We start from the raw sequence: 25049 nt of genomic DNA on the forward strand, positions 1-25049 counted from the left end.
TCTCTATGACTGCAACAGCTATGTAAACGCGCCAAAGTCTTTTATCTGTACATAGAACTAGCAGTAGTTAGGGACACCCAGGACTCACCCCTGGCGGCCTTTGCCCTAATTATGGATAAAAGTCAAAAAGCCCTCGCTATTTATGTTAAACTTGGAGGGGCTCATAGTAGTGGCCTAAATTTTAGTTCTCACCCTTCTCGCTCCCCACACTCTCAAGTGGGTGATATTCTCACCTTGTTATCACGCATCTCACCTGCACTCACCCTAGGCTTAGTGTCTCTCACCCCTAAAAGCAGCAACACAATCAGGGCTCGTTGCTCGTTCATCCGCGTTGAACGTGTGGCTTAACTACGGCTGAGCGGACGGGAAGCCCTGTTCTCCACACCCTGTGGTCGTATGTGCTAAATGTAGCTTTAGATAGGATTGATATAGTCAGACAAGAGAGGGCTTGTGTGTAAAACAGAGCCCATGCTATCGCAGGCAGCAGGCCTGATTTAGATATATGGAGCGCCGCCTCAGTACGTACCCACGTGGCATTCTAAATCAGGAATTCCTTAACAGGAGTTTCTCGATCTGAGGAGCAATTACATTCAATGTAACGATGAATAGTCTCGCTGCAGGACTCTTTTGCTGTCGGCTTGTCGACCTTACACTCATGCTCAGAACCCGGGACAACACTATACAGGAACAAGTAACACCGCATCTGCGCAGTCTTTCCTGGGCCCCCTATGTTTATACCAAATCTTTAAGTACAGTCGTGTCTGTAAACGGTAATAGACACTCTGTTTCATCGCCCTGCAGCACAAACGACATTGCCCACCTGAGCCCTCATTGTGCAAGCCGGTCGAATAGCTAGCTAGCGAGAATATAAATGGAGATGGTGACGCCCTCGAGACGGGGCCCGCTTGTCCTCCCAACAGACGTTTGTCAAGGGATACTTTTTGGATCATGGCAGCAACTTCTTCGCGTAGATTGCCGTTGAACTCTTGCAGCAGGAGATCCCAAAAGGTATAGTGGGGGATCCTCCGTGGCAGATACTTTCGCGGTAGAAGTCCTCGACCCCTCCCAAGGAGCGATGGCCTTGAGATGAGGCGGTCTTTCAGCAGCAATAAGCGCGGCAATTTCTATATCAGAAGACACGGGCATTCTGGGGACGGGAGCGCATGTGCACCACTGGGTCATTGCCAGCCACGAATTTCCCTGCCATCGCTCCAGGTGTGCTCAGCGATCTACTCCACGGTGTCGTGACCGTGTCGACCTTCCTGGGCCCGGAAAACAAAGATATCGCCCTCCGAATCAAAGGCGCCGCGGGAATCTACATCGACGATAATGTACCCACGGGGACACCACTCTGCCGGATGAGCGTCTCGAACTTTTCTAGCCCGTTCAAGGAGCTCTGTGGCACGCCTAGCCATTTGAAGCTGGTCGTGTGGTTATAGAAAATCCCTGGCAGTCTATGAATTAAAACTCGGCCTTGCATGGTCATTTGCAGAACTCGTTGGGTATTTTCGTAGGGATCCCCCACGCACCCGCCGTTGTAAGCCCTAACTGCCGGTGGGGTAGAGCTTCGCCTCCCCCCCTCCCAGCCTTGAATACAGGGGCCAGACTTAATTCCATCCATCTGAATGACTCGCTGACTTTTCTCTCTCTCTCTCTCTTTTTTCTTTTGGGGGGGGGGGCCAACTATCTTCGCAGTCCTGACTGATTTGCGCTGCTCGGTGGCCTAAGTAAGACCACCAAACTGTTGGCCAACAGAGCTCTCATGCCCGCTTCCAGCGGCGCGAGAGTCTGGCTAGCATCTAATGCGGCAAGTTGGAAGCAAGGTGCTCTGAGCAAGCCACATCCCATTGACCACGGCGAGACGGTGGCCTCGTGGGCAACCATGATGGAATGTGGCCTCAACCCGCTAGCGAGTATATCGCATACAGAGTGTGTGGCATGAACTTACATAACAATTTCATTTCGCCGATAAAATGGATCGTAGAGTACCACACTCTGTCGTAGGTTGCTTTTGCCATCTCCTATCTCTGTAGAGCTGGCTGGATCACATCAGCCACCGTGGCTCCTTGACATATCGCAACCCACCATCGAAAGAGAAAGCAAAAAGGCCCTGATCCTGTTTGCTTTCAAGTTAACGTTGTACTTACTGGTAGGTCAAAGCAGTTCCGGCCCATTGGGAAGCGTCCTTCATCTAGTGGCATCGCTGTGGTATTTGATATGGCCGTGCCTTGGCTGTACGTGTGGTCTGGGGTGACAGACAGCACAGATCATTTCGCCACTTTTCTCACTCCATAGAGGCTGAGAGGGGCTATCAACCCGTCTGCTGAGGGGGCTTTTAGACGCTGGCAAGTTTGGTAGATGAACTGTGCTATTGGAACGGAAGATTGTGGTGGGTTGAGAAGGAGGTCGGGAAACGAAATATCAACATGCTGGAACATCCAGTCCGCACCAGTCAGACCTACTTTGCGAAAAAGGTAAATGCTTGAAATTTACAAGCTAATAAGATTTCAATACTTTCTATTCTTCTATCACTGAATAAGGGCTGCTACTTTTGACAGCCTTAGGGTTTTGGCTGAGGGATCCGGCTGAGGCGTGGTGAAGACCTGCTAAACATGGATAATTCTAAGATAGTGGCATCATGTACTATATACAGGTGTTATGCAATGGATGAAACTAATTAAATGTGTGGTCATCATGTCTCCAGTGGACTGGTGACAAGTCTGTGCTCACCCGGTAAATACTCAGGCAGAGCTGCCCGGTCTTGTTGAGCAGCCTGATAACTCGGCGGCATCAGCTCAACCTCAGAGACAGCCTTAAGTCGCTCTTTCTCTCTTTGCCGGTGGCGGATATAAAGTGGTATAAGGATGAAAAAAGTTATGCCGGCAATCGCGCTTCCAATGCCAATTCCAGCCTTTTCTGAAGCACTGAGGCCATGTGATTCTGATTCTTCCTCCTTGGCAGAGCAAGTTCTCGAGCCGTTCGAAATGCTTACGTTTTGAAATATTGCTTCTTGTATTGCATCGCAGTCAAGGGCCATGTCGGAGTAGATGTATATGCCGTCAGAGGCCCGGCGCAAATTGGTTAGATTGACGCTGTTCGAACAAAGTCAGTCAGGGAATGTCGCTGAAACCAAAACTGTGGGGATGTGGATCTTGCCTTGAGATATTCCCGCGTAATTCGAGTTGACGGACTTGGTGTAGGGGAAGATCAATGGCAAGTGGGTCAAACGCGTTTACTATCAATGTCATGTTTGTGTCGATCATCTCCGGCATGGAGAGGCTGACAACAACCATTCAACTGTCAGCACAGCAGGCAATATCAGTATCTAGCTCGCGGAACAAGAAGCAAGTACCTCGCAATATTGCCTATTACTTTGATGCCTCCATAGACAGTGTCAAGGCGAGGAAATGCAAGGTTGAGCGGTGGTCCACCGTCTGTTGTCAATTGAAAACCCTTTGTAAAGCCCCCTGTTGGTAAGCTTTCCAAGCCTACAACACTGGTTAACTCTGGTACAGCTAAGCTGTATCAGTCTCGATTAGTTTAGCTTCAGTGCAAGGGCATGAGTTTGCAAAACCCACGTTGATATCCTTCCCTCCAGCTCTACATACGTCGCCGATTTGAGCGACAGGAGAAATAGCTCTAAGGATGTGACTGGTGAAAAACTGCTACTGCATCCGTCCTTATTACAAATCTTAAGAGTCTGATTGACATATTGTAATGAGTCAAGTCGTAAACTAGGCCGTATTTATTAGCTCCCGTAACCTCAAAAAGATCTAGTTCAACCGCAGCGGCCTACCTTGAGAGGTTTCCATAGATAGACGCATACTCTGCATGCTGGAGTGACCTCAAGTCCACATTGTAGGCGTAGTCCACAGTAACCGAATGACGGACGATACTCAATTTCGGAGCCGAAATGTTTCTCAATTCATAGAGATACTGAAGATCCAGACTGCCATCTATGTGCTCGAGATCTGGAAAAGATATTGAGTTCACTGGAGATGTAGCATAGCGTCCTGTAGAGTGCATATACTCATAGAAGTTCGAAGGGTCTGCGTACCATTGGATATCACCGCTGATGTTGCGAATGTTGGGTAGATAGAAAGAACCAGTGTATTTGTCCGAGATTCGAATGCTACCATTTATGCTCGTACATCCGCTAGCAATATTATCAAGGGTGGATTGATTGGCGATGTAGTAGGCATAATCGTAACCATACAATATCTCTGGAGTGCAAACCTGGGTCATGGCTAGCAGTAGTTAGTAACTTTTGCAACAGGCGCATGAATTGGAAAAAAAAAAAATAAAAAATTCACAAACAATATACGAAACTTACTAGTTGCGATGAGGCCGAATAGTATGGCAAGAAAGAGCCTCTGGTTCTTGGATGACCTCATACTGGGCAATAAGGATTGATGTTTCCACCCACGATCCAACAAGGAAAAGATAAACAAGTCTCGTGGAAGGGGTACGTTGCTCTTTTGTTAAGCACGGCCAACCCTGCCAAGACCCGGGGTGTCGATGCCCTGAAGCGGGGCATCAGCTTTGAACGAATCAGAGCTGGGCAAGATGGGGACAATGCTCCAGTTCTGACGCTATGCCTGGCCTAAGAGCTAGTTATGGTTAAAGCGACTTGATAGGAGCCCCTTTTTCACCTTTCTTTTCCCTATCGCCCACTTCCACTTCCCACCTTCTTGCATGTGCATACACAAAAAAGCAATTAATTTACAAACCTACTGCCACTGGGAACGGGATCTGTATGTGCTTGGTATGAATGCTGATATTATATGGGGAAAATATACCGCTAAGCCAAAAAGGCGTCATGACTACCAGATTAGCCTTAGTCATATTTCCAGGTTGACATATTATAATATCACTGAAACGCCAAACAGGACCATATGCAATAGCTGCCCGTAGACATCTTATACCTGGTGTTCATATTGCTATCGCCCAGCAAACTTCATGCTGTCTTGTCAATAAGAACTTTTCGTACAATCACCAAGCACTTGTTTATTCAGAAATCCAATGGATAGGGATGCATATGACACAAAAGATTGTTAATGTCACCGCCACCCCTAACTTCACCCCCAAACGCTTAACTGTTACCGTACGGACGCTCCTTCCCTGCTGCAGCTGGCCCTGTGCAGGACGAGCCTCTTAAGGGACGAAAAGCCTCCGGCCTCCATACATTTCGATGGAATCTTCGCATAATTTACATCCAAGCAATATGAGCGCCAGGTATAAGAGAAACAAATCCAAGAAGGGAATACATATCAGCTTTATTAATATTATAATAATGATCCTTTAAGAATTCAGGTCTAACGGTAGCCCAATATTTGATCTTCTGCTCATCCCACCTCAGACTCTTCGATATCATGAAGATAGAAAGTTATGTACAGTAGTAACAAGCATCCTCATATAACCCTCTATCTCTGCTGTAGCTAGGTTGCCGAGTCTACGATGCTAGAATATGTGATTCTAGGATTCATCACCCAAGAGTATTCTCAATTCCGGCCTTAGTAGGACCAACAAATTTGTCTCTAGTAAATATGCCCCTGGTATTAATTTCAAGGATAAACGGACTACCACCACAAACAATTCTGGTACATCAGTGCTGCTGGGATCCAACAACGTATATCCCCAACCATTCCGCCTTTGACGGTTGCCATCTGGGGCTCAGGCCTGTGCTTTTATGGATATCATTCTAGATAATACCTGATTATACAATGTATCTTACCCTGTAGGCTTTATCATCACCTTTCTTATTAACACCATATATCCTTTCGCTAAACCAGATCGGAGGCGCGAGTGCCCTGAAGCGGGTGTTCACCAAGGAATGATCAAACCTAGGCGTGCGCTGAAGGCGCTAGTACTTCCGGCTGCACAAAATCAACAGATCCGAATAATGTCTCAGTCTATGGCAATCCATACGGGATAATATCTGACGTTGTAATACGCAATCGCCACGCTTCATCCGGCGTTGTAGGGTCTATTTCTGTCCCCCCTTCCTCCCACTCTCTGAGACACACACTTTATCTGATAAATGAACTTGCTGATGCAAGGTATTTCTGTGGTTGAGTTGTATATTCATGCCATGCTCATAAATCCAACTGCGAACACAGGTCACATCGTACTAATTGCATGTACACAAGAACTATGTGTCATCGCGTTTTTTGTGGCTCAGAGGTCTTGATAAGAGTAATGTTCAATATATACATTTCTAGACCGAAGCCCTCTACCCATCCACATGGGCACGAGTCACTGAATACAAACCCAGACAGCCCATTCTACCGTAGACATTGCAGATTCTATCCGCGCTTGAACGCCATGGCCCAAGGCCAAGAAAGCGACCATTGATAGTGTAGTAACACCCCACAAGAAGGTTACCATGGACCTCATTGTCTTCATCGCCGATTATATCGAATTTGACTTGTCGTAAGAACGGTTGGAGGACATAAGATGTGACCTCTGAACGGACGCTTGGATCCTGCATGTCTAGCATAATGCGCGTCCATTCTTCTGGGGAAAGATCCGCGCCCAGTAAGTGACCTCTTCCACGGCTCTGGCGGGCGGCTTTCAAGATATAGTCGTCCTTGCTCACTTCACCTTGAATCTGTCTTCCCACCCAATACTTCAGTTCGGGGGATCCGGGCAGGAGCGTAGGTACTATGTCTTGCTGGAGAGCCCGGCCTTGACCTGGCGTGAGAATATTGTGCTCGGCTACGAGAGAATTGATCTCTTGCAATATAATACCTAGGAATCGCTCGTCGTTCACAAATAAGGAAACCCGAAGATCATTCACGGCCACAGTTGCCAGCTGCCGGAGCATGTCTTGCGAAAGCAGAGTGAACTCGTCCGGAAACAGGGTCACGACCACCTGATGTATTTTTTCATATGCGACCTGGTCTCGGCAATAAAGCGAATACCCTGTAGCAGAAGACTCATCATGCTTCAACTCTAGATTGTTCACGTTCACAAACCGCGGACGCATACCCGTCCTCAGTTCCACCAAGCGCACCAATTCCTGTCGCTGGAGTTCGTCTCGTCCTCGAAGGATATGAATCGGTAGATGTGTATGGAATAGACCAAACAAGCTGTCTATCCAATCGTCGTAGTCGCCTGCGGGCCGCAGAATTGAGCTGGGTCCAATCAATTGGCGTATTTGACGATGTTTATGTGCGCTGAGAACGATCACATTATCAGGTGTACGGCTATTGATCTCGCAGATCTGAAAGCCAGGGCCTATGGCAGTGCTATTCTCGGTGACTAGGAAATCAGGTCTCCAGTTTCCTAGCCTGTCCTTGAATTCTGGAAACATTTGATTCCGGCTTTGCTCGTCTATCCACTGCCATATTGGTTAGTATGGTCAGTCCCCTACTTCGGAGCCATGGCACACTGTCACCTACTTGTAGCACTTCCTCTACGTGCTTTTCCAGGGGCAGTCTGGCCGGGAAGTTTGCATCAGTATCGGCCCACCATCGATCTACTATATTGACGACAGCTTTGACGAGTGCGTCGTGGGTATATCTCATACGCACGAGAAAGCTTTTATCGGTCAAGACTGGATGCGGGGAAAGGGTCTCTTCCTTTGGGTTGTACCCAGGTTGATGCATTGACGGGATTAACCTTCGGTAAGCTTCTGCCTCGCTGCTTCGATCCCTTTTTTTGGCGTCAATCGCTGGCACTGGTCGGCCAATCGCATCTGTAACTGACCAGCAAATTTGCCGGTGGTTGGGCGTGTTATCGAGACTTCTCATTTTGTGGATTGCCGGACACTGTCGCGGGCTCGGTGGATAGTAATATGCAGGAGAAAGAAACGTCAAAAACGTAGTTTTCGTATATTTGGCTAAGGAAACCGCTTATATCCGTACACAAAGGTAAGTAAGGCGTCGAGGGTTCACGAAAAAAAAACCTCCGGTCTCGCTGGCACCAGGATTGATCTCCGATAGCACCGTAGCATCCGATTCTCCAGCCCTAAAGTTCCAGTCGGAGGGCCGGAACCACCGAACTGTAGCCTGTTACAGTGTCATCGGCTTGGATCTGTATATCATGATATTCCAAAGCGCCAAGTCGAGACGTCATTGATCCTTTTCTCCTAGACAGTGACCATACTCAGCCTGAGATACCATCAACGAACGAGGGATCCTTCAAATAATACTTAGCAGAACGGCCAATAGATTTTGCCCCTAGGCAAATTCATTTTTTACCGTTTCTGCCCGTTTTCTGCCCGGTCACTAATTCTCATCCATTATGAGTAGTAACGATCCCATGCCCCAGATCTGTCTGGAGGCGTCGAGAAAAGCCGGCATTCCTTCGCTAGCAACTAGTGCATCTTATGAAGATAGGGTGCGCAGTGGTAATGCCTTCTCGTCGGCCTTCCTTCGGTATCTAGGAGGGGAGCACCTACTACCATACTTCTTGAGATTTATGTGTCCGCATCCAGTGCTGGTTCCAGACACTTTCATGGCCAATTTGAAGGAGTTCCATGTGGCATTTACTGCTGCCTTGACAAATATCGTGCAAAGATGGGTGATAGATGAGGAGGCGGACTTACCGTCGCGGATGCCTCTGAAACCACATGAGGAGGACATTCTCAGGGTATGATCTTTGCTATGCTTTTCTCACCTGTGGGTTTTAGTAATCTTGACAATCCTGGAATAGTGGATACACAAAATCACCGAAGACAAACTGTTCCCCGCGTATGACGGTCGTCAAGGCAATTGGCGACCAGACTTCTTACTTCCAGCCAACGAAACAGGCGGGTTCAGAGTCTGCGAAATCAATGCTCGGTTCCCATCCAACGGCCTGGATTTGAACGCGCGGGTGAATAAGGCCATGGATAATTCGGAAAATAAGCCCCCTTATCTTGATGTGGAAGGCAACCCAGACCATATGATGGACCGTCTCAAAGCTCTGTTTCATCCGGGATGGCCTCTTCGATTTGTCCATAATAGAGAACACAACCCGATGATCGAGGCCCTGATGAGAGACTTAGGGGATATGAAGCCGCGCCTGCTGACGCCAGATGATCTACATCTGGTGGCTGACAAAACCTCGCCGACTGGTTATAAACTACAGTGCGTGAGAGATTCAGGCTCGTCGGCCGACCATGAAAATGAAACCATGGAGGATATTCATCAAGTAGCGCTCCGGCTTTTTCTTGACGAGCTCGCCGCACTTCCTCCGGAGATGCAGCGGCAGCTGGCGTTCCTGAGCTGCAATGACATCCGGTCCATGTTATTGGTTCATGACAAGCGAATCCTTGGGATTTTGCTCCAGGAATTGAATGACCTAGTCGTCAAGCACAAAGTCTTGACCTCCCGACAGGCTGACCTGCTCCAGAATGGCGTCGTCTTCACCATAATCCCCGGATCGAAGGAGCTAGATCAGCTCATTGATTCGTATTATCAAGGCAAGGTATCCAAAAAAGACTTCATTCTGAAACCTATTCGGTCTGGTCGGGGGGAAGGGATTCTCCTCGGTGAAGATCTGACTACAGCCAAGTGGGAGGCAATCCTCGCCAACATGAAGACCGCCGCGTTGGCCCCTGATCGGACGCAGTACATCATCCAGCCGTTTGTGGAACAGCCTGAAGCGGATATGTTCTTAGATGAGGAAACTGGGGTCCAGGGACTCGCCGTGTTGGCACGTATCACAGCATGCATGGACAGTTTGTGTCATTGGGGGTGTGGAGAGTTGGGATCTCAAAGAGTCGAACGATCAATATGACTACTGGCGGTGCTTGGAAATCGGGTAGTATGGTAAGAAAAATGAACTAGATAGGCTAGTCCTGCAGGAGATTCAAGCGAGTCCATCCACTGCATGTAGGGCTTCGCGGTCAATATGATCATGTGCACGACGGCGACATACGCGACCGAATAAATACATGACTACTGTGGGAGGTTAGACGTAATTTCTATGGGTGACTTCCTTGGTGAATTATCATAGACTGCGATAGGAAGTGAAGTGATGAGGCTTGTGCCTCTCAATTGGTTGTATCACGTTATTTTTTCGTATTTCTCTTCCAGGCTAGATATTGCCTTTATAAAGGGTCTTTGCCCTAACCGCTTAATTCTTGTCTACCATGCCCACACACCGCGATATCTCAACAGCATCCTTACGTTTCGTTAGCCTACCTTCCAAGATCGCAATGAACGGCAATTGCAACTCACCATGTGGCCTGTCGGCTCCAACCCTTCCGCCAGCTTAGTCTGGTATACCAGGTCTGGGTTTCCCAGCGAGATGTTCCCGTCAGAGAGACATCCCGCAAACGGCATATAAGCTGCCTCCTTTGTCGCGGTATCAGCCCTCACATATTCTGAATACATTGGATTGCCCGGTCGTTTCATATCGTCCGCGATAACAATTGACCCAGGCGCAACGATTCCCAACTCCTCGGCCAATTTCAGATCATTCAAATACGAGATCTTGGAGTGATCCAAAAACAGCATATCCCACCTCGCGCTGGATGCCCGGTTCGAGGAGCCCGCTGCAAGACGCTTCATTGACGCCCTAGACGGACCCTCTTGAACCTCAACGAGATCACTGAGGCCGGCAAGCTCAATCAAGGCGCGCGACACAGATGCGAAGGTTGGGTTCATCTCGAGACTGACGTATCGAGGGGCTGGAACGCCCGTGTTGCGCATTGCGAGGCCGAACATGATGGCTGAGTAGCCGATGTAGCCGCCAATTTCGAGAATTGAGCTCGGCCGCTCCGTGGCAATAAGGTCAGTGATTATGCTGCCCTTGTGTGGGCCCACGTTCATGAGAAAGTCCTTTGTGCGCGCGAACTCGTCGATAGTGGCCAGGACAGCCTCGGGCGAGTTGCGGATGGCGGACAGTTGGGGATGCGTGGTGACGAAGCGGAGCAGCTGGTTTTCGCGGCCGTCATTGCACTGGTCAGATCGGTTAATTTGACGTCTATTCGAGCCGTCTATTCGAGCTTGGCAGGATGCTCCTTACGAAGACTTTTTCTTCAGGCTTGTAGAAACCTTGCGGTGTGGTAGTGTTTATGGCTAGGGCGCCCATCACGTACTGCTCTGAGGTTGGCTGATAGAAGGACGCTTGAAGAACACGCTATTTTCAGCAGGAATTTATGGTATTTGGAGAACATAGTCCTCAGACAATGGCACTCGAACCTCTAATGATGCTTGATAGCCGCTCTCTATGCGCTGGGAAACGTTTTCGAACAACTTCTGCATCGGGGTCATGACACCATCTACTCAGGCCTGCAAGAATGTAACACCAATCCACTTAACTCATTTACGGGCGACTTAGGTTCGCAAACCCATTTCACTGTCGAGGATTATGTGTGGACTATTCTTCTGAATGCAGTAGTTAGACGATCTCGGTTGACGCAGAGAAAAAGAACGTCTGGTCATGACGTGGACCAGATTATGTGGATCATAGGGTACCATTTTCCGCACTATACCTCAGTACTAATATGTATTCAATCGGATTCTGTTTGCTCGTTAGAAGCATGTTTATGTGGTTTGATTCTCTAAGCACCCATTGATTTGAGCCCACCGTCATGGGCGATACAGTCCGGACAGATGTCCTGATCGTCGGGGCCGGCCCGTCCGGGTATGCTACTCTACCTGCTTCCCTGTTCCTCTGCGGAACTACGTACTTGAGAGCATGTACTAACTGTGAGTGAACAGGTTGATGGCCGGAGTCTGGATGGCCCAGATGGGAGTGAACACGATGATAATCGATCAAAAGCACAATCTTACGCGATGCGGTCGAGCCGACGGACTGGAGAGTCGAACATTGGAGATACTGGACAGTTTCGGCCTCGCAGATAAAATCTGGTCTCAGGCAAATCATACGGTGGAGATTGCGTTATGGGTAGCTCCCCAAGTGGCCCTCGATAGGAAACCCACTGACTCAAGCTCTGTTATGTTCAGGGCGCTGGAGCCGATGGGAGGCTGCAAAGGCAGAGCATCACCGCAAATTCCAAGCCTGGATGGTCCCGGTTCTATGAGTCCACGCTTAGCCAAGGCCAAGTAGAGGAGTATCTCATGCAATTTGTGAGGGCTCGAAAGCACGTCGAAGTTAGGCTGGAAACGATCCCCACTTCGTTGGAGATTGATAACATGATGATCGACGACCACGATGCGTTTCCGTTTCGCGTCAATTTGGAGAATGCGCCATCTAGTCCGCAGTCTTCGTTCGATGGCGTGGCTACTCCGAACAGCGAGCTCAGCTCAGCCCAGTCTGATGACTCGGGGTACGCAGGCATGGGGACAATGGTTGAAGCCAAGTACATTCTGGGCTGCGATGGAGCTCATAGCTGGGTCAGGAAGCAACTCGGGTTGAAACTCGAGGGCGAAACTTACGACGACTGTTGGGGTGTTCTGGATATCATCCCGTTGACGGATTTCCGTATGTTCATCTGGATCGAGGATGGCCGTTGGCATTGCTTATTTAAGTTGATCATGCAGCCGATATCCGGAAACGATTCATTATCAAATCAATGCACGGAACTCTCATGATGATTCCTCGGGAGAGAAAACTTGTGCGCATCTACGTGGAGCTTCCATTCGAAGCAGCCGAGAGCTATCGCGCAGAGCACAACGCCGGCATTCTCATGGAGCAGGTTGCAACCATCATGAAGCCCTATAGCATCAGAACAAACTATGTTGATTGGTCAACGATATATACGGTCAGCTCACCTCCCTTCCTCTGCTAGGTTGCTTTCGGACGTGAACGCCCAAACTAACAGCAACAAGGTCGGCCAACGCATCTGCCGAAAAATTGGTCCCCACAACCGGATATTCCTTGCCGGAGATGCCATTCACACACATTCTCCGAAGGCAGGACAAGGGATGAACGTCAGCATGCAAGACACGTTCAATCTCGGCTGGAAGCTGGCCTCTGTCATCAAGGGCGTATTGCACCCAAGTGTTCTCGAGACATACCAGCAAGAACGGCTACCCGTCGCCGAGCGACTGATTGCATTGGATCAAAGAATATGCCGAGGGATGTGCAGCAAGCGGAACGGGGGTGTAGAGGCCCAAAACGGCCGCTTCGACGCGGACCATAGGCGGGCACTGGAGCAGGAGAATTCCTCAATGTCAGGGCTCGCAGTGACCTATCAGCCTAATTCCCTGATCACACCAACAGTTTGGAATACATCTTCGCCCAACGACGTGCAGCCCTGCACCAGCAAACCATCTGTGGCCCGAAATCTCCGCGTCGGCGCGCGCATTCCCAGTGTGCTGATCCTTAACCAAAGCGACTCGCAGGCATGCCATTTGCATCAGGTCCTTCCCAGTACGGGACAATGGAATCTGATTGTTTTTGGAGGTGACATTGCGGTGGCGAACCAGAAGCGCCGCGTCGCAGCCCTCACGGATGCCCTTAATGCCCCTGATTCAGCTTTCGCGAAGCTGAATGACCAGGTCTCCATCGCGCAGCGCGGGTTTTCGGTTCTTGGCATGTATCTCATTCACTGTGCGGATAGACATAGCATCGAGCTGAACGATCTGCCGATCGTCTTCCGTCCTTGGACAAATGACGGTGTGGACTATGGCAGAGCCTGGGTGGATTCCGAAGCTTATCATCACGCTGGCGGAGGGAGACTGTACTCTTCTTTTGGAATTGGAGCAAACGGGTGTATGGCATTACTGCGGCCTGACCAGCATTTGGCTTTTCTTTCGGATATGGATGACGTGGACGGTTTAAAACTGTTCCTGCGGTCGGTCATGCCTGGGGTGACATAGAAGGCTGTGTCTCTCAGGCAGTTGCAGAAATAGTAGTAGAGTTTTAAGTGAGACTTGTTGACATCGGTTCGAAGTCGAATCAGATAAGCATTAACTAGACACGATTGCATACACAGATACTAATCCTGTTGTCCTACGGTCCTAATGCGCCGAAGGTATTCCTGCAGAGTATCACGATCCTTAGACCCGACAGTGATGGCAGCATGGCTTTTGGATAGCGACTCGTGGTGTACCCAGCCGCTAACCACCAAACTGCCTTGTCGAATCTCCTCCGAGAAGGCTTCCTCGAACATGTCTCGCGTACATAAGAAATCGCCGCTAGTCATAGCAGCCTCAGACAGCCCCCTTCGCGTGAAGTGGCCCTTTAGTGGCCCTAGATGAAAAGTCCCAGTAACCCGAACATTCAGATCGATAACAAATTGTTCTCCGCTGTGTTGGTCGGTGACAATATCGATGCCCGCAGGGCCATGATACCCTTTGCGGTGCAAGAAGGCAGCCACCTTGTCCATGAGCGTAGAAAATGTCTTTCGAAACTGTGCCTGCTGTGGGTACGAGATGGTCCCGCCAATCCAATGCGAGTTATTATCGAATAATTGCTCACAGCAGGCGATGAATATGGGCTGACCGGTCTTCGTGACGAACATTGATAGGGCCACCACAGGTCCGTCAACAAAGTCTTGAAGAACTATCGAGCAGGGATGAAGATGGCGGTTTGTTTGATTGAGCTGCCGTAGCAAGATTCCCAATTGGGTTGAGAGCATGGCTTTTATCCGCATTCGGTCAGTTTCGCAGGTCACGACAAATGTGCCCATCCCTGAGATCGACTGGGAAAGTTTAACCATGAACGGTACCTGATATTGCTCAATGTAACCAGTTATCCGAGCAGTCTCTTCGGCAAGTAGACTAGGATCCCCGTAGTCGGCAATAATGGCGTCAATTACCCTAGACGGTGGTGTGGGTAAGCCGGACAAGGCCAGCCCACGTTTTGACAGAATTTCATAATGAGCCTCTGGACAGATAAGGTGCGGTAAATGCGAGACGCAGTCCGTAGGCTGTAAAATGGCAATCCTCGCGCCCAAGCCTAACTCAATGCTGTCCGGACTCTTTGCAATAACCACGCTTGGCCGCTGATCAGGGTTTAGCTGCGCGAACGTTCGGTAAATATCAAGTTGATGGGCGGGAACAGAACCAGCCGCTTGAGAGTTTCCTTCCCTTTCGCTGATCAATTTCCCTTGCGCAACCATGTCCAGGATGACCAAAGGCACCCTGCCAGCGGAGAACGCGTATCTTTGTGGTACCAGGCTGGCGGCCATCGTTGAAGACGATGTGGCGCCTTCGTCCTCTTCTTCCATATTGTACCCGTAGACATACTTAACCTCTTTGTTTCTATGGTTGTGCTCGAACTGTAGAGGGTAGTAAACCAAGACAGTGTCCAAGCTACCTTCCGTATCGGATGTGTAGAGATCGCGGAGGGTATAATCCAGGATGATTGGGGATGGACGACTCATTTTTAGTCAACTAATATTCCTTCCCTGATCGTTATCCCAGGTTGGCTCTGCCGGTTCTGTTCTATATGGATGGAGGAGCTCTAGTTTATTTCAAGGCCAGGGAGAAGTTGAGCGTGGAGATTGATGTTCTTCTACCTATTCCCATTCCGGCCACTGGGGGATGCCCTAACTCTCCGTTTTCGGGGCCCTCGCGACGTTCCATTACCCGCGTTTATACAGGACAGCCAGTTGAAAATAATACTGCCTACGCCCGTTACAGTCCGAGACTTTCTTACCAAGGATAATGGTTCGCTTAATTGTGGCCTGGTCTTGGAACAGACTTTGAAAGCCAAAGCCATGAGACACTGAAATAATCTTGCAGCTTATACATGACTCATATTTTAGGCGTCGCAGCTATTAGCAGGCAACTGGCAGAGGCTAAGCCCGACGGGCAATTAGAAATACCAAGAAAGTACCCATTTCTGGAGTATGCTACTTAACATGTTCTTGACCATGCTAATGCTGCGGCAAAATCACTACCTTAAGACAAGTTCCTGTCTGCTTTTCCTGTTTCTGATTAGGTTAAAGCTAGAAACCTTTTCAAAAAATTCAGTTCGCAAATATAGCCCAGACACAAATCTCTTTTATCTACTTGCAGAAAAGGGACTTTCAGAGTTAATCAGCATAAGGCTCAAAGATGATCAAAATATTTATGTGTTTGGGGGGAGATACAAGTACCCTTTATTTGCTGCTTTAGCCAATTATAACAGAGGTGCTGCCACTGCTCTCCTAATAATGCCTTCAAGATTTTGTGATGGAGTTGACATTACAGAGGGTCTAAACTGGCGGAAAGGCTTGAAACATTATAAGACTTGGACACTGCTATCTTGGGCTGCGCAGGAAGGTCGAGCTACCATTGTTAAGTTGCTTCTCCAACTGGTAGCAGCCTGAATGAGGTGGACCTGGGCAGTCAAGCACCACTTTTACAGGCTTTAGAGAGAAGGGTCATGAGACTGTGGCAAGACTACTGATTGATCATGGAGCTGATGTCAATGCCAGTGATAAAGATGGAAGGACATTACTTATCAACACCTCACAGAATGGCCATAAGGCTGCGGCAAGGCTCCTTTTGCTTTGGTCTGACCATTCTACAGAAGATAACCAATCATCATCTCGAAATATGCCTGTTTCACAAGAGGCTTGTGAGAAACTAGCAGAGGTCCTGTGTAAAGATCCTGACCTTTGCCAGCTTTACTTGGAAGCATTGACAATGATTTGAAAGGAAAGATTCTCCAAAAACCATGATGAAATCCTGAAGAGATCTTTCAAGTTACTGAGATCAAAGGTCAATAATACCCTTTACCTGCAAACTATCTGCTTACTCTGGCAATCTTCTTCCAGAAGACAAGTAACCAAGTAGGTTTATCAGCTTTGCATGCTGTCTACAGACCCGAGAGTTCTGCAACCAAGACAGGCATTTCTTGATCAGAAGGAATCTGAAGATGAGATGCTTAAATAATTTTTGCAATCTCTCCTATTTAACTTATTAGATAGGAGCGGCAGGCAAAATGCGCTTGATAATGAGATGAGCAGTGGAAATAGTAGTGTGGATGATGAAGCAAGTAGTAAGGATAAGGGAAAGGGGCCAATCCAGGTTGAGCAGCTTCAGACAGTAATTACTTTCCTTACAAGTGGCCCATCATACGAACTCCTCAAGTCCAATATCTACTTGATTATTCATCCACTTACAAGCATTCCAGACGCTGTTCAGTTAGGCAATTTCAGGAATTTGAGAAAATTGCTTGAGAAGCAATTCAACAAGGTTGCAATAGGCAAATATGCCTGGATAAAAGAACTTAGTGAAGCCGGCTATTCCTTCACAGAAATTGCTGATCTCCTATATCAAGAGGACATTGATGTACCTTGGATCTACTCTGAGCCTAAAGCTTCCAATTTCTCTGAGATGGACCTAGAGGATGGAGCACATGTACAATGTAACGGGCGTAGGTAGTACATGCCTTGATAAGGCAAACTCATAGACTCGTATCCTTGCTGATTCTGAAAATTGCGCTACATTTGCATATATTTCGCTGAATTGCTTAGTGACAGACAAAGTACAGTGCCAGGGACCCTCTCCACTCTGGCATAATACTACTCCACTGCTCAGAACAGTTATATTTCGCCATAACAACAATCAAAGGATTCCCCAAGGCCACTAGAAAGCAGAAAGACATATTTTTTCAAGAAGACTAACTCACTTTTGAGAGTAGTAGTGGAGCGCCAAGGGGATTCAGGCGCGATAATACTTTCTGTGGCCCCAAGTTCAGTGCCTACACGAATCATGAAACGGGATCCCTGCATCAGAGGTGGCTGGGCTAATTGACCTCTTCCTTTCTACAGTGGATGTGATAGATTTTGCCTCCTGGAATCCCTCGCTCTCCTATGACGAGAACGCGGCCGATCCAAACCACTGCCAACTCAGCCAGGGCTATGAGTACTGTCTCCAGTGGATCAAAGCCACGGCTACTCCTACGACGACAACATCAACCCCCAGCACGACGATTAGTGTACAGACTACGAGCACGGGACCAAATGGCCAGCCGACGCCGTTGCCAGTTCAGGTACATACATCCTCTCTATTCATATTTTATTGATTAGCCGATCTTGTAAAGGGCGTAGGTAGTATTGTTTTCAACCAGCTGTCCTGTATTCACGAATATCGCAAGCTTAGAGAAAGAAACAAAAGATAGAAACGCAGATATCTTCCTCCTCCGTTTTATCAACCTTTCCCAATCATACGTCAAGACTTCCGACTCCCAGGACTTGCATGCCGACGGATCTCTTTCCCGAAGTTACGAGGATGGATCTCTTTTCCTACGAGGCCGCAATTCCGAGGCTGTACACTGATGTTGCAGAAACCTTATTTAGAACCAGGTTGAGGGCATGGCCGACAACCAAGATCCAGGCCATAGTCTGTGGCAGATCTAACCTGATATAATCTAACCAGGACGGAATAACCACCAGCTGTGGTGCTTTCTATCTCGTTCAAACCAACGACAGCTGCTACGACATCGCAGCATCCTACAATATCGCGCTAGATGACTTATGTACCTGGAATCCGGCACTAAACAGGGACTGCAGCGGCTTGTATCCGGATTACTATATCTGCTTAGGCTTGATCGGGAGCACAACCGCCACTGCTACTACCACAACGACAACAGCATCCAGTGGTGTGTCAACACCCACTCCAACCCAAACCGCGATGGCGGAAGATTGCATATCCTTCTACTACCTGCAAAGCGGCGACGGCTGCTACAAAATCGCGGCGAATAACGGGATCGCCCTGGACGAGCTATACACCGGAATTCAGCGTTAAATGGCGATTTTTCGGGTTTGTGGCCGGACTATTATATCTGTGTCGGGGTTGGTACTACAACAACAACAACCACAACGACGACGACGACGACGACGACGAAGACGACAACGACGACAGGGGCAGTCGAAACACTAACACCCACCCAAGCGGGAATGGTAAGTGGTTGTAAATTATTCTACTATGTTCAGAACGGAGACGGCTGCTATGATATCGCCGCGGATAATGGGGTCACCCTGGATAACTTGTATAGTTGGAATCCAACGCTGAATAGGGATTGTAGTGGGCTGTGGCCGGATTATTATATATGTGTGGGGGTGTGGATATTTTACATATTAGATATACCTACATGGCTACCTGGCTACACATGGGATGAGAATAGCAGCAGCTAAGTAAAATCGATTATGTCGATAGTGCATACTCAAATAAACAGACTTCTTCTTTTAACCTGACTATGACTTAATGACAAAACCGCCCTCGAACTACAGTGGTTCATACATAAGGACCTACCTCTATATACCAAGTAATCACTTAAGGAGTACAATTAGTTACTGAAGTCTCGAAGGCGGCGGCCAAATCCCATCCCCTCCATACCTTACATCCAACACCGTAGCCGCATGCAACCTGCTCAGCTCCGAGGTTTGCCGGTAGGGCTTCCGTCTCGCCTCGCCTTGGAGATCGTGCTGGACGAGCCTTGCAAATAACGTCGGGGCGATGTGCTTGATGGAGACCTTTAGGGGTTGGAAATCTGCAGTCCCAGGCCCTGGCTCTGTTGCCGTCGATGACTGAGGTTCAGGTTCAGGTTCAGCTAACCAGAGAAACGGCCTCGCCGTCTCACGCGAGCCGAACGCCTCTTCATCCAGGTAAAGGAAGGCATCGCGTCGATAGCTGGCAGGGATCTCGTTATTGTTATTCGACAGCATTCTGCTGAATCTGCGACGGAGTGCGGTCGGGCCCATGTTGTCATTATTAACATTATCACCATCTGAGGCTGAGGCAGTAAGACTAGGAACAGCAACCCAGTGCAGGGCGAACCGGGTTCTCGTCTCGTCTTTGACCAGCGAGGGCGAATAGTGCAGGGAGTGGTATATGGCCGTTCTGATTTGGGATTTGTACGAGGAGAGACGACTTTCCCCCCCTGCTTCTTTGTTTCCTTTTTCGTGGTAGAATACCACCAGGCCAAGGCGACCCCCTGCTTCAGCTGACGTCGAACTGGATTGTAATACATGCTCCTGCCACGGAACCTTACTCGCCACCTTAATATTCCTAACATCGTTGGCATTCAACGTCTCAGCCGCGGCGTCCCGCGCGCTCCTCCATTTCCCCAAAACCCGCCACGCCACCTGTTTAGCGACCCTGATATCGTCCGTCGTCGCTGCTTGCATAGCTCGGTCTTTGAGGTCCCGGTCCTCGGGGCTGAGGCGCGCTACCTCGGACAGAATTTTGAATCCGTGGTTCTGGACTACGTCAATCACACCGGCGCTTAGGAACCTGGCTTCTTCGTGGCTTAGTGGGAGGGTTAGGCTCAGGCTGTGGCTGGTTCTAGGGCCATCATTATCATCATCATCATCATTATTGTTGTTGCTGCTGTTAATAGCTTTAGCGACGAGCTCATCCATAGATAGCCCGCATGCATTTCGGCACAGGGTATTCTCCTCCTCCTGTGGTGGGCGGTGGGTGATGAGTCGGCGTTCCTGATCTGTCAGTGAGGAGGGGTTGGAGATGGCGCGTTTATAGAGGGTGCGGGTCGGCTCGTCTAGAGCTAGAGGGGTTGTGACTTGGTGTATGATCCGGGGATCGGGGTCTCCCGCAAGTATGGGGAAAAAGACAGACATTTTGACAGATTGAATGGGGATTAGAATGGAGACCCACAAAAGGAGGTTGGTTGGTTGGTTGGTTATATTCTACAGCCGTGGTTCACCGCCTAATGACGTGACCCTCCGTCCCCTATGTCCCCTATTGGGGCAAAGGCTCCCAGGGGGTCGCAGCTCGGCGTGTTTCAGGATTCTGCCAACGTGGCTCAGAACTGCCAAGCTCAGTTTCGAGCCACGGCATGACTAAGAACTCAACGTGGGTCAGAGACTTTGTACACAGTAAGATACGTGTCCGGGCAAGCATACTCCCAACTGGACCAAAATAGGCTTGTTTAACCGCGGGTCGGGGGGGTTTTTAGAATGCCCAACCCAACCATGTCTTGGCGGGTTTCATGGGCCGGGTTTAACAAGTCTAGAGCCTCAGCAAGCCCGATTACCATGGATAACTCCTCTGGCACCTGACGTCGTGTCCGGCTGCTGCCCCAGCCCGTGACATTGTAGTAGTCTAAATTTTAGTTCTCACCTTTCTCACCCCCTACTCACTCAAGTAGGTGATTTCACCTTATCCTCACCCATCTTACCTGCACTCACTCTAGGCCTAGTACCCTCTCACCCCTAAAAGCAGCCCACACACTCAGGGCTTGTTGCACTTTTATCCGTGCTGATAATGGTGGCTTAAGTACGGCTGAGCGGACGGGAAGCCCTGTTTTCCACACCCTGTGGTCGTATGTGCCTGGTTTTTAAATACTTATATTCATAAAGTATCTTATTGCAGGATTTAAGCTATTCCCGCGGATTCAAGCCGGCCTTGAGTCCGTCTTGAGTACGCAAATCAGAAAAAACATATAGAATAAAAATAATAATAAAAAAAAGCAACACAAGGAATTAAGTTTAGCCTTTATATCTCTGCTTTAATTATACTTTGCACTGCAGCAGCAAGCTCCAGTTTGCTACTTTAAAGCCCTACTAACCCCAGTAAACATCCGCTTTGTACATTTAAAAACAGATACCTTTGATTTATTGTAAAGGTATAGGTAGTAGCCCACAGGTATATCGATGGAGGTCTATTGAACCACTCTTGTATTCATAGCAATAAGAGAAGCATAATCCCGAAAGCTTTCTGTGCAAATCCCAATGGATGTCCACATCAGCAATACCGGAGTAAAGTGAAAGAACACTGACGACAGGTAGCTCTACTCCTGAACACCGTGGATCCTCCGCAGATGCTCAACTAGGTTATCCTTTCTATTAAATGCCCTGCAACTTGGGCTGACAGGGCAGGGGTACCGGCGAGGCCTGATATGGATGAGCCGGATGTGGCGCAGCAGCTCGGACTCACGGCCGAAATCCCTTGTATATGTGCATCCTTCCCACCTGCATTGCAACATTCCGGTTGGTGTACTTCCTCTAGCAAGTGAGAGGTCAGACATCACAGTTGATGGGGTATGGGCGTTCATCGAATAATGGTAGTCCGCCTGCGCCACGTTAGGCTGCATGAACGATGACGTAGAGCCAGGAAACCCAGAATTCTGGGATTGGCTGCTTGGGTAGTGAGATTGGCCGTCTGATTGGACTGGATATGGCGAGGCTGTGAGCGAAGGGCGCCACGGTTGGTAAATTGTTTCGCCGGTGGCCTGGAGATAGCGTTGAATTTCATCACCCCTGTCAGGTTTCCGCTCAGACGGGGTATTGTTGGGAGTTATGGAGTTGCAAGGACTGACGAAGTACGAGACTTCGATAGGTATATGGCCGCTGGTTGGGGCGGTATGTAACGGTTCGTGGTGGGCCATGGCGGTGGTCTATGATAGGTGCTGGAATCCAGGATGGTAAAGTTGAACGAGGCTAGAAAACCCATGGTACGGGTCGAGTAGAGGCTGATATAGGCTGAACTATCTTGTCAACTGTCGAGTGCTCTTTGCTGCTTGGAGTGCTCTTGCTTGCCTTCTGTCAAGACTCTTGCCAGCCTTGTCAGTTGCCAAATGCAGTGAGCAGCTGCCAAGTCTCGCTTGCAGAATCTTGTCAAGCGTCAAGAGACAAGAGAAGACGTAAGCAAGGCAGAAGCGGATGGTGCCTGACAAGAGTGACCAAAAAGGAGACTCTTCTACCTTTCCCAAACCACCACGACGTGTCCCTTTTTATTCTCTCTGGGCTCCTTGCCACAGCCATGAGCACCACCAGCCCCTCAAGACATCGACCGATATCGTTTGTGGGGAAGTGGCTGGATACGATAGAAGAAACAGCGGCACCACAGCCCACTAGCTACCCCGGCCGCAGGTCTTTACCACTGTCGACCAAATCAAACCTCACTGGGTCCACACTCGTTGGCCCACGCCGGCGGCAATATACCGGCACCTCTCTAGATACTCGTCCTCGTGTGGTCGACGTCGAGTCCCCGAGCCCTAAAAAGAGCAAAAATGACACCCTCCGCGCCATCTTTCACAGCTGGAAAGCCACTCTTACCACGCGGGCGACGAGCCATGTAGCCTTCCCAACGGCCGTTCGCGATAACCCCGAGCTCGCCATTGCAGAGCTCAGCTCGCATTTGTCCGCCAACTTTGCAGTCTTAATCGAGGCGGCCCTGCGGAACAGCCCGTCGAAGGCGCTGTCCGCTCGCCAGATATGCAAGGAGATCATGCGAGCGGATCATTGGTACCGCGCCCATAAGAAATTCGGCTGGCAGGAAAGTGTCGCGCGCGAACTTTCCTCGAACCCCTTGTTCCAACCGGTGATCGAATGCCGCGAGGGTAGGGTTAGGAACAAGGGGGTAAAGTGGCAACTCTCTACGGTTGATCCTTCTCTTGCAGCTACGACTGCTCCCTGGCGGCCCCCGCAGGATTCGGTTCCCTATCCACTGGAGCTGTCGACTGAAGCGGAAGCTACCGAGACGCAGATGGAGCCATCTCGCCCTGAAAATATTGACACGCCGCAATCTCCTCGTCCGTCTTTAGCGGCGCTTGCCACCGCGTCTGTACTATCATCGACACTGCCCCTACATCCTCAACCTGCGGAAGATACAATCGCGAAGAAAGAGGCTCTGGCATCTGGGTTTTCCAAGCGATTGTCCTTTACGGCACCTGGTCCTCCTCGTAGCCCCGCGAATATATCACTCAACGATGCGCCTCCGCCTTCGCACCAGTCTGGTGAGAATGTATTCAGGCCTGACAAAGCCAACAATACCGAAAGAGGACCGGAGCTGCATCGTGGTCGCGGATCGGATGATGAGCAAAAGCACCCTGGACGCGGCGACGGCAATGAAAACAGGAAGCGACAGCGATTATTCTCGCCCGAACGGACAACGACCAGACGCAGATTTGCATGCGTCTATCACAAATATGACCCCATCACCTACAGCGTGCACAATGTTAGATACCGGACTTGCACGGGTCCAGGCTTCAAATTTGTGTCTGAGCTCAGGCAGGTATCTTCCACCCTCCAGTCTTTCACATTGTCACTGACCCTTTAGCCGCCACCTAAAGCGTAGCCACAATGAATATGTCTGCGTGAATTGTCTGCACCACTATGACAATGCCTCTGATCTTAACATCCATGCAGATCATTGTGCCATGAAGCCGAGTTATAGCCAAGAACAAGGGTGGGAAATGCTATGGAGATTCAGATTCCCGCAGGACCCTGTCCCAGATGACATCTGTATTGGACCGACCTGCCCGTTGTTGAACCCTGGCTGACTTTGAGATAGATATTCCATCGGTGCGGCCGTCTCCACGGCCTCAACCACCTCGCCTAGACATCCCCGAGTCTCTGCCGGTCCAATTGGACAGTAGCACACGCCCAAGTCCAGCTTCTTCAACTGCGCCCACGGCAGACTTCCTGACCCCTGCCGATACCAGCCCGACGCAGGCCCCCACATCCAGCAGCAGCGACCAGCAGTCGTCTGATTCTCGTCTTCCTATTGGTGCAACATTGAAATCTCTTGTAAACCGCATTCAGTGCATTGAGGAACGGCTTTCCTTGTGTGAGGAAAATACGACCCGGTTGCTACAGAAGTGTGAAATGACGTCAGGCCATGGTCCAAACATGATGATCCCCACGCAAATGGCTGAAGCATCACTTCTTGGGGGCTCTATTTATTCTCACTGCATCCGTTCCGACGGCTCCATGCTTTCCCCGGGCAATCATAATCCAAGCTTCTTCCGGTCTAACGGCTCTTTTTCAAACTGTCCCCAGCTCGGCTCGTCTACGGCCGTAACCACTGGGACACCTTCAGAAAAGGCACCTAGTGAGGAACTCCTTTCGCCGGACTATGATGTGTTTTTGCGCTTCGAAAACCCAGCTAATCCAGGTGCCGGTGCAACCAACACCGATGCTGATGGCGGCCTGGTAGTGGACAGTTTTATGCCCGACCTGGACTTCGAAGCCTGGAACGAGGAGCATAACGGAGCATTTGGGTCGGTGCCTAGTTTTGTATTCAGTGGTTGCTGAGTTTGATATTCTAGAACTAGGGTCTGGCACTTTGTTTATGCGTACGACGAACCATGATTCATATACCTGATGATGTTGATGTACTTTATACGCCAACTAAATATATATCAATCTACATATTCCTCCCGTATGGGACACTCGCCAACAGCCTGTCATGAGGACATTGAAGAGAATCACAGTAGGCGCTGTCCCGCGTGGACCCCATTCTGAAAGT

The 25049-nt window shown here is 49.4% G+C and overlaps 9 protein-coding genes across 9 annotated transcripts; 4 read left to right on the forward strand and 5 right to left on the reverse strand.

Moving 5' to 3' along the window:
- Window positions 1-2598: 2598 nt before the first annotated feature.
- Window positions 2599-4449, reverse strand: BDW70DRAFT_130160 (uncharacterized protein). The gene is made up of 6 exons (XM_073735753.1): window positions 4334-4449; window positions 3797-4247; window positions 3579-3734; window positions 3353-3520; window positions 3157-3279; window positions 2599-3092 (listed from the first exon to the last, which is right to left on the reverse strand). Exons 1-6 carry the CDS (start codon window positions 4392-4394, stop codon window positions 2693-2695), a joined length of 1359 nt encoding a protein of 452 aa, XP_073598804.1. The 5' UTR covers window positions 4395-4449; the 3' UTR covers window positions 2599-2692.
- Window positions 4450-6232: 1783 nt separating this feature from the next.
- On the reverse strand, window positions 6233-7754 carry BDW70DRAFT_171600 (uncharacterized protein; the record flags this gene model as incomplete). The annotated part of the gene is made up of 2 exons (XM_073743259.1): window positions 6233-7225; window positions 7404-7754. 2 exons carry the CDS (start codon window positions 7752-7754, stop codon window positions 6233-6235), a joined length of 1344 nt encoding a protein of 447 aa, XP_073598805.1.
- A 493-nt stretch (window positions 7755-8247) lies between these two features.
- On the forward strand, window positions 8248-9776 carry BDW70DRAFT_148029 (uncharacterized protein; the record flags this gene model as incomplete). The annotated part of the gene is made up of 3 exons (XM_073738803.1): window positions 8248-8595; window positions 8659-9621; window positions 9669-9776. 3 exons carry the CDS (start codon window positions 8248-8250, stop codon window positions 9774-9776), a joined length of 1419 nt encoding a protein of 472 aa, XP_073598806.1.
- A 348-nt stretch (window positions 9777-10124) lies between these two features.
- BDW70DRAFT_171603 (O-methyltransferase) lies at window positions 10125-11025 on the reverse strand (the record flags this gene model as incomplete). Its single annotated transcript, XM_073743260.1, has 2 exons — window positions 10125-10892; window positions 10960-11025. The coding sequence occupies 2 exons, from the start codon at window positions 11023-11025 to the stop codon at window positions 10125-10127; spliced, it is 834 nt and encodes a 277-aa protein (XP_073598807.1).
- A 502-nt stretch (window positions 11026-11527) lies between these two features.
- On the forward strand, window positions 11528-13721 carry BDW70DRAFT_171604 (putative FAD monooxygenase; the record flags this gene model as incomplete). Its single annotated transcript, XM_073743261.1, has 5 exons — window positions 11528-11580; window positions 11658-11844; window positions 11904-12381; window positions 12441-12661; window positions 12729-13721. 5 exons carry the CDS (start codon window positions 11528-11530, stop codon window positions 13719-13721), a joined length of 1932 nt encoding a protein of 643 aa, XP_073598808.1.
- Window positions 13722-13840: 119 nt separating this feature from the next.
- BDW70DRAFT_157132 (putative solid-state culture specific protein) lies at window positions 13841-15229 on the reverse strand (the record flags this gene model as incomplete). The annotated part of the gene is made up of 1 exon (XM_073740300.1): window positions 13841-15229. The coding sequence occupies one exon, from the start codon at window positions 15227-15229 to the stop codon at window positions 13841-13843; it is 1389 nt and encodes a 462-aa protein (XP_073598809.1).
- A 1079-nt stretch (window positions 15230-16308) lies between these two features.
- On the forward strand, window positions 16309-18973 carry BDW70DRAFT_148033 (uncharacterized protein; the record flags this gene model as incomplete). Its single annotated transcript, XM_073738804.1, has 6 exons — window positions 16309-16345; window positions 17609-17775; window positions 18216-18579; window positions 18702-18739; window positions 18773-18890; window positions 18921-18973. The coding sequence occupies 6 exons, from the start codon at window positions 16309-16311 to the stop codon at window positions 18971-18973; spliced, it is 777 nt and encodes a 258-aa protein (XP_073598810.1).
- A 156-nt stretch (window positions 18974-19129) lies between these two features.
- BDW70DRAFT_157133 (uncharacterized protein) lies at window positions 19130-20416 on the reverse strand (the record flags this gene model as incomplete). Its single annotated transcript, XM_073740301.1, has 1 exon — window positions 19130-20416. One exon carries the CDS (start codon window positions 20414-20416, stop codon window positions 19130-19132), a length of 1287 nt encoding a protein of 428 aa, XP_073598811.1.
- Window positions 20417-22559: 2143 nt separating this feature from the next.
- Window positions 22560-24915, forward strand: BDW70DRAFT_171606 (uncharacterized protein; the record flags this gene model as incomplete). The annotated part of the gene is made up of 2 exons (XM_073743262.1): window positions 22560-23714; window positions 24089-24915. 2 exons carry the CDS (start codon window positions 22560-22562, stop codon window positions 24833-24835), a joined length of 1902 nt encoding a protein of 633 aa, XP_073598812.1. The 3' UTR covers window positions 24836-24915.
- Window positions 24916-25049: the final 134 nt, after the last annotated feature.

This window comes from Aspergillus foveolatus (genome assembly GCF_047715535.1).
Source record: "Aspergillus foveolatus strain CBS 279.81 unplaced genomic scaffold BDW70scaffold_8, whole genome shotgun sequence".
In the NCBI taxonomy this organism is placed as follows: domain Eukaryota; kingdom Fungi; phylum Ascomycota; class Eurotiomycetes; order Eurotiales; family Aspergillaceae; genus Aspergillus; species Aspergillus foveolatus.